The sequence below is a fragment of the Nematolebias whitei genome, chromosome 2 (assembly GCF_014905685.2).
Source record: "Nematolebias whitei isolate Nwh7 chromosome 2, NemWhi1, whole genome shotgun sequence".
NCBI lineage: Eukaryota > Metazoa > Chordata > Actinopteri > Cyprinodontiformes > Rivulidae > Nematolebias > Nematolebias whitei.
The window spans coordinates 18,839,550-18,859,180 of NC_056499.1; the positions used below are offsets into that span (position 1 = coordinate 18,839,550).

Here is a 19,631-nt window from a genome sequence, read left to right on the forward strand (position 1 = left end):
AAAAAAAAAAAAAAAAAAAAAAAAACTGTAGTATGAGTTTTTATAACTGCTTATTGTTGTTGCTGTTGTCCATTGTTGTCATCTTTCTTTGTTGAAATCAGGTCTCTCTTGTAAATGAGTCCTCGAGGCTCAATGGGATTTACCTGTATAAATAAAGGTTGATTGATCTTCTCCCACATTTCTCTGCGTGAGTGCAGCTACAGCGTGCACTCTCAAGACATTATTACATGCAGTGTCCTCTCAGTGAGGAATGAACTAGGCAAATGGGCCTTTTCCAACTCCGCTCCTGTTTTCTAGAATATCTTGCTAAAAGATCTGAACATCTCGACCCTGACCTCTCTAAGCGGCTTCAAACATCTGTTAAGTTCCTGGAAAAACCAACGCAGACATGTTCCTGTTTTTAGTTTTCTACACCGCCTTATAATCTAGCTGTTTTGTTGTTTTTTTTTTGCTACTTTTTCCTTTTGACTGTCCTTTTTGTTGTCATTTTATTTTAATTTTAATATATATATATATATATATATATATATAATTTAAATTTTTTTTTTTTCATTTTCCCTTTATTTATCCAGGTAGTCTCATTGAGCCACGAGAACTCATTTTCAAGAGAGACCTGTTTAGGGAGCAGATGATGGGGGTTAAGGGCCTTGCTCAGGGGGGCAGAGTGGGGCAAATGAGGGTGGAGGCAGGTGTGAGTGTTTCACCTTTTCTACCCACATTTTTCTCACATTTTCATCTCTCTTGCAAATGAGTCCCCGAGGCTCAGTGGGATTAACCTGTATAAATAAAGGTGAATGAATCAAGTTCTGTTGGAGCAGAGTACTTTTGCATCAAAACCTGGAAACATATTGAAGTTGTCCAACCATGCAGCAAAGTGCATCTATTTAAAAGCTCAGTGGAGAATGTCTTAATGTAAAAATTATTTATTTGTTTAGTCTTACCGTGGTTTTGTTTAAATGCTGACCATTTGATGTTAGGCTGATTGGTAACTCTATATTGTCTCTAGGTGTGAGTGGTTGTTTGTCTCGATTGTCTCTATGAGTCCCTGTGATGGACAAACTGTCCAGGGTGTCCCTCACCTCTCACACAGTGACTGCTGGTTATGACCACCAGTGACCCCCTCAGCCTGAAAAGGAAGAAGCGGATAAAGATAATGGACGGATGGAGTTTGATGCTTTAAGATGACCCTAATGAAGGCTACAGGCTGAAGCATGTTGGTCCAAGTTGTTCTTTTGGTGCTGCAGCAGCTGCTGGAGTTTTTACCCACTTCATTGCACTTTAACTTGAATCTGAGTTGTTTTAAATGGTGCAGGTTTTCTATTGAATTGCCTCTGCTTTATGTAATTGTGAGCTTGACTTCCCCATCAGGATATGTATAGCTCTTTTTTATAAACCAAGATAATGACTGATGTCTGCTTCACGTCACTGACACAACCACTCCTCCCAACCCTACTGTCTGAGAGAATATTGGTTTTATTTAAAGAAAAGTTTTTCAATTTCATATATCAGATGAATATTTTTTTCTTACTCTTAATACTTGGTCTGCAGCCTGCAAAATTTGAACTTAATCTTCCTTCAGATAACACCAGCTTGATGGTTTGGTTCTATCTTCAACTCTTCTTGTAATTTGTTAAATTGTTAGGTGTCCGTCTTGTGATTTTCTGGTCCTAGCAGGTGATTTTAATGACTGCGCTATTTCATCGATTGTGTTTTATGGGATATTCTACACAGGTGAGCTGCTATGACTCAGTAATCTTGTGTTGCTCAAACTACAATGGCAACGTTTCTGGATGAAAATGATGTTTCTGACATCAGTGTTTCAACTGCTGGTCAGAAATGTGGAAGAGACCAGAATTTCCAGCGACACTTTTTAAAGATAATTATTGCTATAGCTCATGTTGTAATTAGAATACCATAGTTATATAAGTTAAATGAAGCAAAAGCTTATCATGAGAGTGTTTAAATGAAAGAAACTTCAAAGTCTGCTCTCAAACACATTTTTTTCAAGAACATCTTCATCAAACAAGGGACACACAGTTTCCTTTGCAGCAGAAAATAAGATCATTAGAGTCAGCGGTCGGAGAGGTCGCCAGTTAATGGCCCCTCAAATTGAAGTCCACTTCACAGCTTCTCTAAATTCAAGAGGCAAACACATCACAACATAAACCAATCAGGCTTTAACTGGGAAATTTCTGTAGAGAAACACTACTTAGGTAGAATAATAAAGAGCAGCTCAGCCCAGATTGGATGTTAGATCATTGAAAATCTGGACCTTGTTGTTTTATCAGTCAAGTGGAGTGTTACTTTTCTGTAAAGTTCAAACTTTAGTTTATTTTGTTCACGCTTTAACTCGCAGCTTTATTTTTTTATAGTACTGTACAAATAAAGCAGCAGCCCTGAATGAGTTTGAATATTTATCCTGACTTTTAACAAGCTCGGTTTGTTCAAGCAGTGGTGTCACACTGAGTGAGAATGTGATGTTTAGCCTTGTTTTTGTGTTTGTCAGCCTGTCTATAGAGAGATGAAAGGGCTATGATTGGGTCATGAATACTTTATCAAAGCGCGTGCACACACACACACACACGTGCACACAGATATACAGACTTTGATTGGGTCTGATGGACTTTGTAGTTTATCCTAGAGTGACTGTAATTGAACCAATTCCAGCAACATTAAAGTCTCGAACCTTCCAGTCAATTTTTTTCTTCTTCTTCTTCTTTAAACTGGCATGACAGGACAAAGCAAACCAGCCCAACAACTTGATCTGAGATGAGAGGACCACCTGTTCCCCGCTGTACCAAACCCCCATCCATTTCAGAAATGAGACTTTTGTAAATATTTCCAAACTATGTCACTGAGATCATTTTGACATCCTGCCCCCCCACCCCCATGTTTATGGTTGTACATTAGTCCCTCGTTTATCACGGGGGATCCGTACCCTGAAGCCCCGCGATAAGTGAAAATCCGCCAAGTAGGAATAGTAGTACAAGTAGTAAGTAGCAGTTTATTTTAGTATTTACCTGTGTGTGTGTATATATATTAGGGCTGGGCCATATCATATCGTTCATGATAATACCGGTAAATAAAACTTGACCGGGAAAATAAATTATATCATGATATGCTAATTTCATGACATAAATGCGTCATCTCACCACGCAGCAGATTACGCTGCAATATTCAAGTTGTAAAGGTGACGGCATGAACGGAGAGACATCTGAGCTGTGCACCGTTTGTCCTGATAGTTTTTGAGCCCGTCAGCGTGAGGGTTCAACGTGAGGGAAGACGTTGCTTTTAGCTTTGTAACTAGCGCGCTGCTAACTTGGAGTTACATCAGTGCAGGCGGGTGGGGCGGGGGTGCGCGCAGTTCAGTTCGGTAGACTGTGCGCTTGGTTCTGTTGATGCGGCGGGGCACCCCGCTTTTATAATGGTAGGGGAAACACTGACTGCATCGACCACCGATTTATGATCAAATCTGACCAAGCGGAGCCTGACCTGAGTCTGACTGTGCACTAACAGCGACTGGGAACTGTGCAGCTCAAACCTCGAGACCAGCTGCTTTCCTGAGGATCAGGAAACTGGCTGGTGGCTGTTCTAATCAGCAGTCCTCTCAGACAGCATTTCATTTGTTTTCAACACGTCACAATTTTTGGAAGTTATAGCTCATTTAAAGGCAACATGCTTTTTCTTGTATGTTACATTTATGCGCAACAGATTTTAAGTTTTAATTTTATTTTATTTTTTGGGGAATTGCACGTGCACTTTAGTTTATGTGGAGGATTTTGTGCAGACTTTTTCAATCTAAATAACAGAAGGATCATTTTTATTTTTTTTATTTTTATACTTTGAGACTGAATACTAAATAAAGTAACTGCCGTAAAATTAACCTTTGTTTTTTTTTTGTTTTTGTTTGTTTTGTTTTTATATAATACTGGAAAGCAACAAGTTCATTTTGTCAAATGAATAACTATGATTTCTGTTTTTTTTTTTATATCACGAAATTTATCGTTATTGTCAGAATGCTTTGAAATATCATGATATTTTATTTGAGCCATATTGCCTACCCCTATTATATGCTATATATATTAAGGCATTTTAAACCCTTTAGCATTTCTAAACTCTAAATGCTGTAAAAGAGCACACAGAATGTCATGAACTCAGCTTTCTGCCACAACTGCACTCTCGGCCACGCCCACTTCTCCACTGCTGAACGGAGAACGACAGAGGAAGGAGACGCTGCAGGAGGAAGTTTCTCCTGCACTATGGGCTGCACACAGGTGCAGCGGTTGCTAAATAATTTAAAATAATTTATTTAAAATAAAAATTTCATGCTGATTGTGCGGCTCATCCATCAATCAGCCAATTATGTCCAATCTTAATTTGAAAAACCGCGACATAGCAAGTCCGCAAAAAACGAACCGCGAAGTAGTGAGGGACCACTGTACAGCCAAATTGTTTATTTTTCCTGTCAAAAATTGTCATAGAAGTCATGGAAATTAAAGTCGGTGTATAGTTTGGTGACTAAACCAAAAATGTATATACAGTATATATATATTTATTTTTGCTAAAACAACGGTAAGTTTTGTATTTGGAAAAGTCATGTAAAATTTGAGTAAATTAACAAGTTCTGTGTGTTTATTTTTTATGCATTTATTATTTTTACCTGTTTATTAATATTACTGTATGACATCCAGAATGAACATTTTTAGTGTTAGTTTTTACTCAGAGTTTGGCATCGTTGATTATTTACTTTTTTATTATTATTTTCCCCATTACATGGTGCTCATCACACACCTGTCTGTCTCTCGCTTGTCTTTCTTCTTTTATATCACATTTGTCATGTCTACAACTTCCATCCAAACCTAACCAGCAGAAATATTGTGTGTGACAGGCAGAAACATAAATGAGCGAACAAAGAAATAGATGCTGGGACTGACATTATCTGGACCATTCGGAGGAAGATGCTTCCTGGCAGAAATGTTTCCTTTTGTTCACATGCAGTATCTCAGAATTTGAGTGACAATATCTGAATCAGATCAGGCTGGTAATTGCCACTAAGAATCTTCTGTTGTCTTAAACAGCATTCTTCTCATTTCATTACGTAGAGTTCAAATTATTTGCTCAGGATGGATATTCAGCTGCTCTGCAGATCATAAAATATCTCCCTTTGGCTTCTTTCTGAGCTGGTCCCACACTTCACTGCAGTGTCACTTCACAGGAACTCCATTTCACATCTGTGGAGGGTTTTCGTTATTAACACTGAGGTTATAAATAACCAGGTAAAACTGTTGGAGGCTCTTGTCATCTTAACAAAACAGCCATTGCCATGGTTACTGATGGATGATGCGTTCACCATGCTGTGCAGTTGGTTAACAGCAAATCCCCTGCCTTTGTATAACATACCCAAAGCAGAGTGTTTTTTTTAAAACAACTACAAAAATGATAAAGCTATTTTTCTGGTCATAATTTCTGTTAATCTTGGCAGAAAAATGATCAGATCTTTGAAATGTGTACAGTCAGTGATTATAACTTTCCCCAAACCAGTCCTGTATAGTTTGTATTTTGAACTGTTTGTCACCATTTAAGCACAGCAAGAAATGTGAGCTTTCTTTTTTTTTTTTTTAATCAAGGTTTCAGGTTGGCAGCACGGTGGCGCAGTTGGTAGAATTGCCGCCCCTCAGAGAGCAGCTTGGTTCCATTCCCGGCCAGGGGACCTTTCTGAGTGAATCAAAGTTCATGCTCAATAACCCAGGTAGAAAATCCATCAAAGTTCAGTCAGGTCACCTGGACGTTTTTTTTTTTTTTGTTGTTTTTGTTGAGAAATTTTGTCCTTCATCCAAAACACTTCATCAGTCCGAGGAGCCACAACAAACTAAGTCCCATAAGCAGCACACCCGCATAGTGGAACAACCAGTTTGCTGGTGATAAGATGGTTTCTAGAGCCCGCCCTCTCCTCTGTTGACTCCTCTGAGGGATCCATAGCCAAGGTGGTTCAAAACATCAAAGTTCATGCTCAGTAATCCAGGTAGAAAATCCATCAAAGTTCAGTCAGGTCATCTGGACGGTTTATTTTTTTGTTGTTGAGACATTTCATCCAAAGGACTTCATCAGTCCATTGGATGAATGACTCATCTGACTGATGAAGTCCTTTGGATGAAGGATTAAACGTCTCAAAAAAAAACTGTCCAGATGACCTTACTGAACTTTGTGGGATTTTTAAAAACTGGATAATTGAGCATGAACTTTGATGTTTTGAACCACTATGGTGTCCAGGGTGTCCCCCACCTCTCCTACAGTTACTGCTGGACATGGGCACCAATGACCCCACGACCGCTTCAAGGAAGAAGCGGGTAAAGATAATGGATGGATGAAAGGCTTTATTGTGTGAAACTCAGCATTCACACTATTTTCTTTCAGTTTATTTATTGAAACTTTTTTGTTTTCTAACTCCTGTATACTTTATGCTATTTTATCAATTAGGTGAAGGGTCCTAAGATGTGGTGCTTGTACTTTTTATACTTTAACTAAAGACGTTTAGCTTTACTTACAAATATTTTCTGCATAAAAATGTTCTAAGATCTTTGAGGTTGTTTCAAAAAATATGTTCTCTTTGAAATCTGCTTCAGCAACCTTACTCTTTTTTTGTCATATGCTGCTTTTAGTTTTAGGCCAGTTTCAGCTTCTTCATACAGTTTAGTTATCATTCATCACTCAGCCTTCACACTGCATTTTCATAGGAAATGCTCTTTTTTTAGCTTCTTTCGCCACTTGCTCACAGTTATTGTTAAAGTCAGCTACATTTAGAAATGAAAAATTATTCTGACTTCCTAAACCTTGACCTTACTGGCAATAGTTTTGTTTTGTTTAATTATTTATTTCAAAACAACTGCATAGAAATTAAAATTTGAAGTAATTTCTCTCCCTAATGCAAGTGAAGCGTTTAACAGTAATGTGTTGGATTTGTCCTGCAGCAAAAGAAACATCTGATTGGAAAAAATAACAAATGTAATTATCTAAAGACAATCATAATTAAAAACATAAATAAATAAAAAGAAAAAAGGACTTTCCAACAGAAAAGTCCAAGAGGACACACACTTTCACAGAATTTATACAGACAAAAATCAACCTGTGGCCCATAAAAGAGCACGACATGAATATTATATAGTGCACATTCATTCATTCATTCATTCATTCATTCAACCTTTATTTAGACAGGTTAATCCCATTGAGCCTCGAGGACTCATTTACAAGAGAGACCTGATTTCAACAAAGAATGATAACAATGGGCAACAGTGACAACAATACACAATCATAAAAGAGGCATACAAATTTTTTTTTTTTTTTAATTAAAATAAGATGGCAAATACACATGATACTCTTATGGATCATCACTGAGTATAAGTATAAATAAAATAAACCGTTTTGACTACAGTTTTAAACCAGGAATTTGGACTTTGAACATGATTTTGGCCAAAGTTTATAAAATTCTAATTGTCAGTGTTGCAAACGAAATAAGTAAACTTTAAGAGGAAGATGAGAGAGTGAGCTGATTGAAGTGTTGTGACAAAATAACGAAGAAGGTGTGGAAAAATAACCATAACACTCAGTTCAGTTTATTCATATAGCGCCAAGTCACAACAGAAGTCATCTCAGGGCACTGAACAAATGCACTACATTGCCAAAAGTATTTGCTCACCCATCCAAATGATCAGAATCAGATGTTCCAGTCACTTCCATGGCCACAGGTGTATAAAATGAAGCACCATAGGCATGCAGACTTTTTACAAACATTTGTGAAAGAATGGGTCGCTCTCGGGAGCTCAGTGAATTCCAGCGTGAAACTGATAGGATGCCACCTATGCAACAAATCCAGTCGTGAAATGTCCTCGCTCCTAAATATTCCACAGTCAACTGTCAGCTGTATTATAAGAAAATGGAAGTGTTTGGGAATGACAGCAACTCAGCCACGAAGTGGTAGGCCACGTAAACTGACGGAGCGGGGTCAGCGGATGCTGAAGCGCATAGTGCAAAGAAGTTGCCAACTTTCTGCAGAGTCAGTCACTACAGACCTCCAAACTTCATGTGACCTTCAGATTAGCTCAAGAACAGTGCACAGAGAGCTTCATGGAATGGGTTTCCATGGTCGAGCAGCTGCATCCAAGCCATACCAAGTGCATACACCAAGTGCAATGCAAAGTGTCAGATGCAGTGGTTTAAAACACGCCGCTACTGGACTCTAGAGCAGTGGAGGCGCATTCTCTTGAGTGACAAATCGTGTTTCTCCAAGTGCCAAGTGTAAAATTTGGTGGAGGGGGGATTATGGTGTGGAGTTGTTTTTCAGGAGCTGGGCTTGGCCCCTTAGTTCCAGTGAAAGGAACTCTGACTGCTTCAGCATACCAAGATATTTTGGACAATTCCATGCTTCCAACTTTGTGGGAACCGTTTGAAGCTGGCCCCTTCCTCTTCCAACATGACTGTGCACCAGTGCACAAAGCAGGTCCATAAAGACATGGATGCAGAGTCTGGTGTGGATGAACTTGACTGGCCTGCACAGAGTTCTGACCTCAACCTGACAGAACACCTTTGGGATGAATTAGAGTGGAGACTGAGCCAGGCCTTCTCGTCCAACATCAGTATGTGACCTCACAAATGTGCTTTTGGAAGAAAGGTCCAAAATCTCCAAAACACACCCCTAAACCTTGTGGACAGCCTTCCCAGAAGAGTTGAAGCTGTTCTAGCTGCAAAGGGTGGACCAACGTCATATTGAACCCTATGGATTAGGAATTGGATTTCACTTAAGCTCACATGTGAGTCAAGGCAGGTGAGCGAATACTTTTGGCAATGTAGTGTATATTCACATACATAAAAATTCAATTAGTTACATTATTTCTCTAAGGTAGGTACTCCTCATCCCAGAGGTGAAACAGAAATAGTTGTTGCCACAGTACAACAAAACATTTTACTGTAAATATTTACTCACATGAACACGATTTTATACAAAAATCTCATTAATAAAGATTAAAATGTTACTTTTCCAACATTAAACACTTTATGAGCACTAAGATAGCCACAAATACCTTTCTTATCATTGACATTTTAAAACCCACCCAAACACCAGCATTTCTATTCTTTCTTTTTAAACAACTTCTGCAGGCATTTGATTATTTAAGCCATCTGTGCACCAACTCTGCTAGTTTAAAGAAACAAAACATCTGTGTCTGTCCTTAGTTTAAAATTTCACGTCAGTTGTTTGAGAGCTCTGGTTGTTACTGACGTTTCTCTCCTAACCCACACAGACCACCCTGATGTGTAGTTCCAGGTTTATTTACACAACTGCTCCAAAGTTATCTGCAGCTGTGATTTTTGCTTAAAATCAGACCTTTGTTGTGCACATTGGACTGTTTACCTATATGTTTAGTTATTAGTACTTGATCATTTCATCAGGTTTCATCGCCGTACATTTCAATCTAAATGCTTTCATATGTAGGATTGTGACATTTATACCATATTAAGAATTTTGTTTAATCGAAGGTTTATTACAACATTTTAAATTAAACAAAAACTCTTAGCTAGTTTACAAGTTCTAGCAGAAGTTGTTACCGTGCCGAATAAAAAAAGTTGTCTTTCAGAAGATCATTTAAAAAGAAGACTTTGGAAATATGATCGTTTGTTTTCTTAATGATGTTTTATCTCTTCTATAAGTGGACCACCCATCTAACTAATGGGGTCATTCTCCAGCTGTGTTGCTTTAAGTAGCTGAACCTCAACTGAAACAATGATAAAGGTCAGCTAATGTTTCATAAAGGCACAAGATAATATAAAGTTTCTGAACAATAAGGAAGTAATATACAGTGCAACCCCACTCACCCCAGCACACACACTGTTTGCCCCACTCCCCTCAGGCAGGAGGTTGTGGAGCATTAAATGTAGAACCACTAGACTGAGGAACAGCTTCTACCCTGAGGCTGTTAGACTCATGAATCTCTAACCAGAAAAATCACTGTAATGCCACTTTATTTGGTGATTTGTCACTTTATCCATGCTGCTGATTTCTTACCTTAAGTTGCTGTATTCATACCCATCTGCTCACAACAGACTCGTGTTCAGGCTGCTGTTTAATCCACCGTATTATATTTCATTATTATTGTTTAATGTATATCTTAGATCCTTTTATACAGTTTCTTTTTTATGCTTTATATTTTGCTACTTTTGGGTGTAATTGGGACCTTGAGTACACAATTTCGTTCCACCTCATGTGATGCGAATGACAATAAAGAACCTCGAACCTTGCAAACAAATTTAACACCACAGTATGGTATGTTTTATGTTTTTGATTTAGTTTTTGTGATACTGGGAACTGGTTTTGGTGCAGACTAACTTTAATTCATTGTACATTGTGAACTCACCTAGCTCAAAAGCAAGACAGAAGGAGTTTCCAACTTCACGATTGCCTTAATATGTCTTATTTATGGGAGGAAGAGTACACCTAACCTTCATCAAGCTTTTTCTGTCACTTCTGTTGTTTATGCACAAATGACTGCCGACGTACTCTTCTCATGCTCGCTGTCTGCAGGAATTAGCACTGACCAAACCTGTGATCTAAACAAACACTGAACGCAGTTAACAAATATCACACTCATACTAGTAAAGTGTCTGAACTGTGTGATTTGTTGGTTAAAATCAAGGAAAGTGTTAACCAATAATTGAATAAATTCTTAATGTTGGCTCTAGTACCCAGTGACAGTTTACAGGAGCACAGTTTGAGCAGAAAGGCTTTAAAAAAGCTAAACTTGGTTCCTGCTTTTACTTGGTCATGTGAAATTTGTGATTGGGTTTATTTTTTATTTTTTGTGTGTTTGTCAGTGGAATGTGGTTGCGTCAGGAAGGGCATCCGATGTAAAATAAAATAAAAAATTAAAAGCAAACAAATTTCCAAGTCTTCGTGCGAGTTAGTTCGTTGTGGTGGAAGGAAGCAGCCGAAAGGAGAACAAATAAATAAAAATTTAGCTTCTGAATATTACTGGCCTCAACATAAACAACATTTCACTTTTTTTTTTAACAATAGTCATGTTTCTCCATTAACATGTGATTGTAAATGATCAATAAAATATATTTTAATGATTTATTAAGAAGAGTATTGCATATTATACCTCATCCAACGCTTTCAAAAATAGCAACAGTCCTACTTTAAATTAATGTCATAGCAGCTGTCAAAAAGTATTTTCCCAATGTTTTTTATGAACTTAGATTTTTTTACATAAAAAATAATCTACTAAAAACATTGAAAAATGCATATTTTGACAGTTACCATGGCTTTATAAGGCCTGTCATTGTCAACAATGCCAAATGTGTGAAAAGTTCAAACTGTCATTATTTTCTTTGTAGCGCCTCCTGTTGTTTAGGAGGGAAACTTTAGTCATGTGCCGATGCTTAAACTCGCATCATGATCAGTGTCTGGTGTGTTATAGTGTTACTCTTCAGATCAGGTCTTTGGCAACACACATACAAAAAAATAAAAAATAGTAAGAATATTGTGTTTTCTTCTCAGACTTGATAAGGACAATATGTTTCTAGATTAATTTCTTATGCTTAAAATATCTTAAACATGACATTTTGAATCTGACACTTCAAACCCTTTATTTTGAGTTTTTTCTTTTGTTTATTAGTCTTTCTTCTTTAAATTGTTTGCTTTGGAGATAGCAATAAAAAATTGTTATTTGTTGCATTTATCATCCAAGAAATTAAGGTGAAAAATATATTGGAAGTTCCTAAAATGCTTGAAATTACATGCAGCACTGTCACAATAAGCAGATGGTAATGCTGTATACTATCTAATTTAAGAGTGGTTATGTCATGTAAAAAAGCTTTAATTTTTCTCTTCAAAGAATGCTATTTTTCATGCTTAAAAATAAAAGGTAGAAATATTAAACAATGCAAGCGCTTGCCTCTCAGCGTGTCGTGTTAGGAGTGTGCCACAAGAAAGTTTTCAACAAATGATAAAAGGCTGTCTCCCTGAAGCAAGTTGCCAGATAATCACTCTTTCATCTCAACCTTTTTTATCCTCTTTCTGTCCTTAAGGTGACATGTAATTGTTTCACCATCAGTGACGGGGAACTGCAGGAGATTGGAGTTGGACTGTATCCAAGGTAACACCCAAATATGTACGCTTGCACACACACAAACGTTGTTGTGAGAAGCACACACACCTAAAATGTCCTATCCATTTTACTGGAGCCAATCTCGCCTCTGTCTGTAAAATTTGACAAGATGTAAACGCAGCTTGGAGATAGGGAACTTGCCCCACCAGTCCCTCACCGGCACAATTTCAAAGCTCTAGCTCTGCCTCTCGCTCTGTCCTGACACTTCTTTGAAGTTTGAAGCAAAGCGAAGGGAAAGAGAAGATGATTTTCTTTTTTATTCTCTTCTTGCTTGTGAGGTGAAAGCTTGAAGGGATATTGTAAGCCTGTTTGGGCGAGACAGAAGCAAAAGAGAAGCCAGGGTGCTCTGCGAAAAATTAGATTAGACTCTAACCGATGTGCGATTGATGAAATGGTTGTTGTCTGGCTTGTGAGATTGAAACGCACAGACACATACAAGGTATGCTCAGTAATCCCTGTACTGAATCCTGGGTGAATGGGGTGGGATTTGGCCCGTTGTTGTACATGCTGTTTATGTTGCTACACACACACACACACATAACGACTAACGCCGCTGGTATCACAGCCAGTTAATCTGGCCGGTGTTGAGATGTCAGATGGTCACAGTGGCTTTACTGAAGCTCAGCCAAACCACGCGTTCCTGTCTGATTTGTGCTGTAACTCATCCATAAATGATAGGCTCGTTCGCAGGATGGTCCCCTGCCTATTCATATTTTGGGTTGCCTAGCAACCATGTGCTTGCTAAAGAGAGGGGGATTACAGTGCTGAGGCTGCACCTCACTTCAGCACATCTCCTTCTGTTCGTTTTCTGCCTCTGCTGCATTTCAGAAACTCTTTTCCTCATTAGCAGGCTCGCCTGTTCTCTCCACTGTACTTCGCCCTCTGTATTTGATTGTCTGCTTCTCTTCTCTGCTCATCAGGCTGTTGAAATTCTGATCCAAGATCCTCTGAACCCTCTGACCAAATCAAACTGATTCACAGTTGAACTGATAGCTCCGACCTTTGTTCACTGACTGTAATCCTTCATAATAATGTAGTTGACATAGCCGAAGAATGATTTAAACTCATCTGCAGCTGCAGCCTTATCCTAATTTACAACATATGAAAATATATTTATTAATTACAAGTTGTTTAAGGTAAAAAAAAATTACCAGAGAAGAAATGGTTTGTACAGCACTTTGCTGTGTTGGAAATCAGTAATAGATGCATCAAAAACAAACCTGAAACACTCAAGTTTTTAAAATATTGTCAAGTTATACTATTGAATTACACACCTGCTTACAATTACATATATTTACAGTATATGAGAGTCAGAGGTTCTTTATTTGTCATTCGCACCACATGTGGTACATGTGGTGGAACAAAGTTGTGTACACAGAGTCCCAGTTACATCCAACAATAAAATGTAAAAAGAAAAACAGTAATAAGATCTATGATGTGAACTAAGAAAAACGTTAACTAAAAATACACTAAGCACTAGTAACATAAAAACAATATGCCGAACAGCAGCACGAACATGAGTCTGTGAACAGAAGAACACGAATGAACACAGCAACATGATGTGATTTTTCACAGTGATTATCCTGATTAGAGGTTCATGAGTCTAACAGCTTCAGGGTAGAAGCTGTTCCTCAGCCTAGTGGTTGTACACTTAATGCTCCTCAACCTTCTTTCTGAGGGGAGTGGGGCAAAAAGTGTGTGTGCTGGGTGAGTGGGGTCCTTCATGATGCAGGTGGCCCTCTTCCTGCATCTGGAGGTGTAGATGTCTGTGATGGTGGGGAGGCTGACTCCAACAGACTTCTGTGCAGCCTTCACCACTCTCTGCAAAGCTTTTCTTTCTGCAGCTGTGCAGCCTCCATGCCGCATGTTGATGCTGGAGCACAGGATGCTCTCCACTGCACACCTGTAGAAGGAGATGAGGACCGAGCTTCCCAGACCATTGCACTTACACAAGATGTTAGTGTTTTCATGCTGGGGTTACAGTCACTTTAAGGGGGCCTGGATGTGTCAGGAAGTAAAAAGGGCAGAAAAAAATAAAATGCAGACAAAACAGCAAATCCAACATCGTCGGGCTGGACGCAGGTAAATAAAACCCGCTTTCCACATGATGACAGAACAATAATGTGCAATTTTAAACCCTGCTCTCTCTGACTGGTTGATCAGAAGCAAAGGTCCGACTCCCCAATCTGCCAGTCCGCAACCAATTGTAGTTATGTAAGGACAGCTTTTGCTGTAACATACTACTAATTAATTATTCTTAAAGCTAGTTCAAGCACAAAGAATATTAATTGTTTAATTAACATGGATTCTTTCTTTTTCGATTTAAATTTCTTCCATGTGACCAAGATAACTTGAGAGTGGAGTTTTAATTAGTGACATGAGACGTAATTTATCTTTGACCCATCATAATAAATGCGGTCATTTATTTAACAGAATCAAAATTTAACATCAAAACATGTACACTTGATTTGCTGATCTGTTTTTGATTCATAAAACTTGGCAAGTTCAAATAACAAGACAACAGAGGATTACAGATGGAGAATAATTCATCTCTGAAAGCATCTAGCTTGATTTACTGGCGAATAGAAGTTTAAAGAGAAGGAGTAAAGAGGTTTAAAGATTTAAAGAGGAGGTTTAGATGGATGAAGGAACATGTGTTGACCAGAAAATGGCACCCTTCCTCCGACACCAGCTCAGCCCGCGGTACACTCAGGGCGTGCAACGACTTGTTACCTGAGGTGGTGCATACATCAGCTCCGGAACAGAGGTCCATTGGCACGCTACCTTTTCAGCGTCTCCGGTCAGGGTGGCTGAGAATCTTTAGAAGTAGTTCCATATGCTCCGATCAACAGAATAAGCTTCCTTCGAAGTTGAGAGCATTTAATGCTCGGTTTGAGTTCACAGCGAGGCACGCTGTGACTACGCTGGAATGGACGGACACTTGGCACACGGTCAAATCCATCAGCTACTTAGTTGACTTTCAGTAAGAACTGAAAGTTCCTGTACGACTCGCTATCAGACTGAGTCTCATCTTCGACTGAAAGTTCCAGGAAGACTGGAAAGACTCGGAAGACTTGGAAGACTCAATAGTTCCAAGAAGTGTTGACTTTTAAAGGGTATCCATTTCCTGTCACTTGGTACTTCCTGATTGGTTGAAACAACCAGCAGGGGTGTAGTTTTAGTGATGTCAGAGGGTTATTAGAAGTCAGCAGACAGCAGAAATGTTTTTAAGAACGGTTAGTACAGACAGAGAAATATTTTGAAGAAGTGAGAGACAGCAGGTGCCAGCTAGTTCTTATTTACTGTCTGAGAGTTTTGAAAACAAGGCACTTCATTCTCATAACTTGTCTCTGACTTTCGACCTCAAATCCACTATTCCTCATTCAGACAGAAGACTAAAATGCACACTTACTTTGTAAATAGACCTTTAACTTGTATGATTGATGAAGTCTAATGAGGTTTAAAAATCATTAATACTGTTTCACAGTTGATTTAAATGAGTGGTTCACTTCAACATGAGAAATAGTATGAAATAAACACACTTTTGATTATCAAGATATTATAAAATGGTAATGATAATATAAAAAGAAGAGTGTTCTTTCAATTGATTAATTCAGGATACAATTAAATAGTCTCTTGATGAGATAATTTGTATTTCTGGATTCAAATCAATGAAATAACAGTTCCTGTCCCCTGAAGGTCCTCAGAGACAGATTGATGTCGGAGGTCTAGTTCACTACACAATGAAACCCAGAACTACACATGTCTTACATCAAATGAACAAAAACGAACAGGGAGGGAGTCGAAAGAAGAAACAAGGCACCCTTTGAGCAGAAATGGGGATGTGGGTGGGACCAAACGGTACCTGACGGGCCTGGGTTCTGGATATGTGAGGTGAAATGAGTAACGGGAGCCCAACTAGGACAAGACAGGGACTGTGTGCACGCTCTCCGTCTAAATGCCTGCAGACAATGTGCAGATATAAATAGCATCTATTACCACAGCATTATTTACCACTTAGAGAAGTAAAAACAGTACATTTAGCAACTTTGCATGAGTTAAAAAAAAAAAAATCATTATAATGTATATAAAATACATAAATCGTTTCTCACAGATGAGTCATGTTCAGCCATGTTAGGTTCCCAACAGGTGAGAATTCAGCTGGATGTTAGAACAGCAGTCTCAGCTCATCTCTTGTGTCATTTTCCATCCTGCCACATACAACGTTTATTTTCACAAATACCGTTTATGCGAGATGTGGTTTAGTCAATTAATCTAATTAGTATGCTAATGAGCTGCTCTCCATCAGATAAAAGCATCGTTCTGAGGGCTTGATGACTAGTTGATATTCAACCTGCAGCTTCTCCACCGAAGAGCAAAGCCAGGGGCGTTATTGATGGTTTTACAAAGGCTGAACACGCACTCTTAATCTCATGCACCCATTGTTTTGCTGAAAATGATAAACGATAGCTGCCGTAATGGAGGGGGCTGTAAAAACACACAGACCTCTTCAAGTGTTTTTTCCCAGCCATGTGTGCAGTGATATTAAAAGTCATTTTATGAGCGGAGGGAGGTCTTTAATAACAGTTACATTCTCGTTACACTGACGGAGATATGCTCATCAACAAGAGGCTTTACAGACAAGTAAAACCTTATTTGGAACCACTCACCTGCTTTCTTTCTTTTTGTTGATGGAGGCTGCATTTAACACATAAATGGCAATATTCTGTTTCACTTTGTTTCAGCTATTGCTAAGTTTGAGGTTGTTCTTCTAATACGCAATGTGTCTGTTTGCAGAATATGTAATTCTTATCATACTCAACATGATTTATTAAAACCTGGACTGAAAAATACCTGCACATACCTGTATGACTTCTTCTTTTTTGGAATATAATTTTTAGGAATATCAGTTTGGGAAACAAACATCTGTGTTAGTGGGGTTGTAGAAAAATCCTCTGTTCATAATAAACAATATGTGAAGTCTCAACAAAATAATTTACAGTGATTTGACAATAATAAAAAGTTTTCTATGAGCATTTTTTTTTCAATGCACCATTTCTGAAAAAGTTAAAAAGCCCAAATAAGTGTTAGTTTCAGTTAACATTTGCCAGTAGGTATCTTCAAAACAAGGATTCAAAATAATTTAGAAACAGGTCTGCAAGTAGGAGAGGCATAACATGATTTGTCACTAAAATACATTTGGGAAATGAAATGAAAGCCTGTGTTTTGACCAAAGTGGAGTATTCATAGATTTTTTTAAAAGAGATTTATGCATGTCTGAGTGAAAGAAGAAGAATGACAGAAAGGTAAAAGTAGAAAGGTACTGTATGTGTATGAGTTTCAAATACCATATTTTCTGCTGTAAACATCGCACCGCCCTATAAGTCGCATCAGTCCAAATATTTAAAATAAAGTGGAAAAATCCATAAATACGTTGCTTCGCCGTATACATCACATCCATTATGCGTCACCGCTGATGCTTCGCGTTTGTTACGCGTCACCGATGACAACCAGGAAATGTGGGTCGGTGTTGTGCCAAAAATCGATGGGCTGCCAAATGGCGACCGCGGGGGCATGCTCGGGAGGACTTTAACAAGAATTTAACAAGATTAACACTTAAAAACAATTATTTGTTTGTCCAAAATTATAGCAAAGGTGTGTCTCAGTCTAACTTTTCCTTAATAAATACACTTTGATGGTAAAATCAGCTGTTTTCAAAAGCCAATATGCGGAAACATGAACGCCCAGAGGACGACTCACTGTGCATTTCTTCAAAATTTAACAAGGTAAACACCTAAAAACAATTATTTGTTTGCTTGACTTTATAGCAAAGGTGTGTCTCAGTTGAACTTTTACTTAATAAATGCAGTTCAATGGTCAAATCAGCTGCATTTTGCAGGGGCGGCGCAGCGAAATGAAGCTGATTTGACGGTTGCTCCAGGCAGACGACAGTGGCAGGTTATGGCAAGCCGATTGTGTCATTAATAGCCACTTTTACATATTACATGATACAACACCATGCCTGCTCGAGTGCCATCTAGCGGCTGAAAATGGTTGTGAACAATATTTTCAGTCAATGAACAGAAACTGTCATATCTCAGCCAAAAATCGGTTTAATAAATATGGGAAAAATCCATAAACATGTCGCTTTGGCGTACAAGTCGCAAGGCATGCAAATTATGCAAAAAACTGCGACTTATAGGGCAAAAAATATGGTAGGATGTTTGTGTGTGCACGTATCAGATTTATGATAAGTCCAGATAATTACTGACCCCCTTACAGCTTCTCACATGCAGGGATTGGAGATTTCTAGAGCTCTCAATAAATGATTGGATTAAGAAGATAAATAAAATAGAGAATTTGTTTGAAAGGTAAACTGTATTAACAGATAAAGTCATCTTTCTCACTCTCTTCTCCCTGTATGTATTTCTTGTATTCTATCTTTTACCCTCCCTCTCCTCCTCTTCCCCTCTGGTGCCCTGTCTCCTTCTTGTCTGCTCTCCCTCAGTTTATCTCTATTAAACCATGACTGTAGGCCAAACTGTGTGATGGTGTTTGAGGGGACAAAAATACAGCTCAGAGCTGTGCAGGATGTCAACCCTGGAGACGAGGTATGAGGAAGAAACGATGCTACATTTTCACACCGTGAACAATTTTAAGCACAAACACATGGATATTGACAGCTCCTAACTTGGCAGCAGTTTCTTCATTTTTCCCCACATCCCATGTGACTGTAACGAGATGCTTTGTGACTTTATGTAATGAGATGCACCCAAGCCATCTGGACTTAGACACACTCACACACACCCACACACTACAGCATAATTTCCACTGCACTCTGTTTACTCAAATTTAGCTTCTTTATCCATCTGCACTGAACCACACACTGACAATGATCCAATCGTTCTGTGGATAAAGATACTTCCACATTAACTTTCCTCACATGTTGTCTGTGCAGCTGACTATAAGTTACACCGAGACGTTGTCTCTGACTGAAGATCGACAGAAGCAGCTGGACGACCAGTACCATTTCATCTGCCACTGTCAGCGATGTGAGTCTCCAGAAAAGGTCAGAGACACAGAGATTTGAAAGCCACCACAGATTACATCTCTCTGTACATCTTTTATTTACAAAACAAATAAAACATGCTGTTTTTTATTAAATCCTATGGATGACAAATGACTATAACCTACAAATGTTTCTTAATGGGCAGGGGTGCACATAACTGGTACGCATGCACAACAAAAATCATGAATGCGTAGCATCACCTGTGTTGCCACATGCCTTTGCATACTTGACCCGCTCTATCGCGGTTTTTCAAAATAAGATTGGACATGACACACAATTGGCTGATTGATGGATGAGCCGCACAGTTGGCTTGAAATTTGTATTGAAAATAAATTATTTTAAATTATTTAGCACCTGCTGCACCTTTGTGCAGCCCACACTGCAGGATAAGCTTTCTGCTGCAGCTG

At 38.6% G+C, this 19,631-nt stretch overlaps 1 protein-coding gene across 1 annotated transcript in view; it reads left to right on the top strand.

Moving 5' to 3' along the window:
- Nucleotides 1-19,631, top strand: part of smyd3 (SET and MYND domain containing 3) — a 52,134-nt gene that overhangs the window by 20,895 nt on the left and 11,608 nt on the right. The window contains exons 2-4 of the mRNA XM_037693601.1: nt 12,076-12,143; nt 18,664-18,766; nt 19,114-19,224. Of these exons, the coding sequence (XP_037549529.1) occupies nt 12,076-12,143; nt 18,664-18,766; nt 19,114-19,224 (282 nt within the window). The remainder of the gene's footprint in view (nt 1-12,075; nt 12,144-18,663; nt 18,767-19,113; nt 19,225-19,631) is intronic.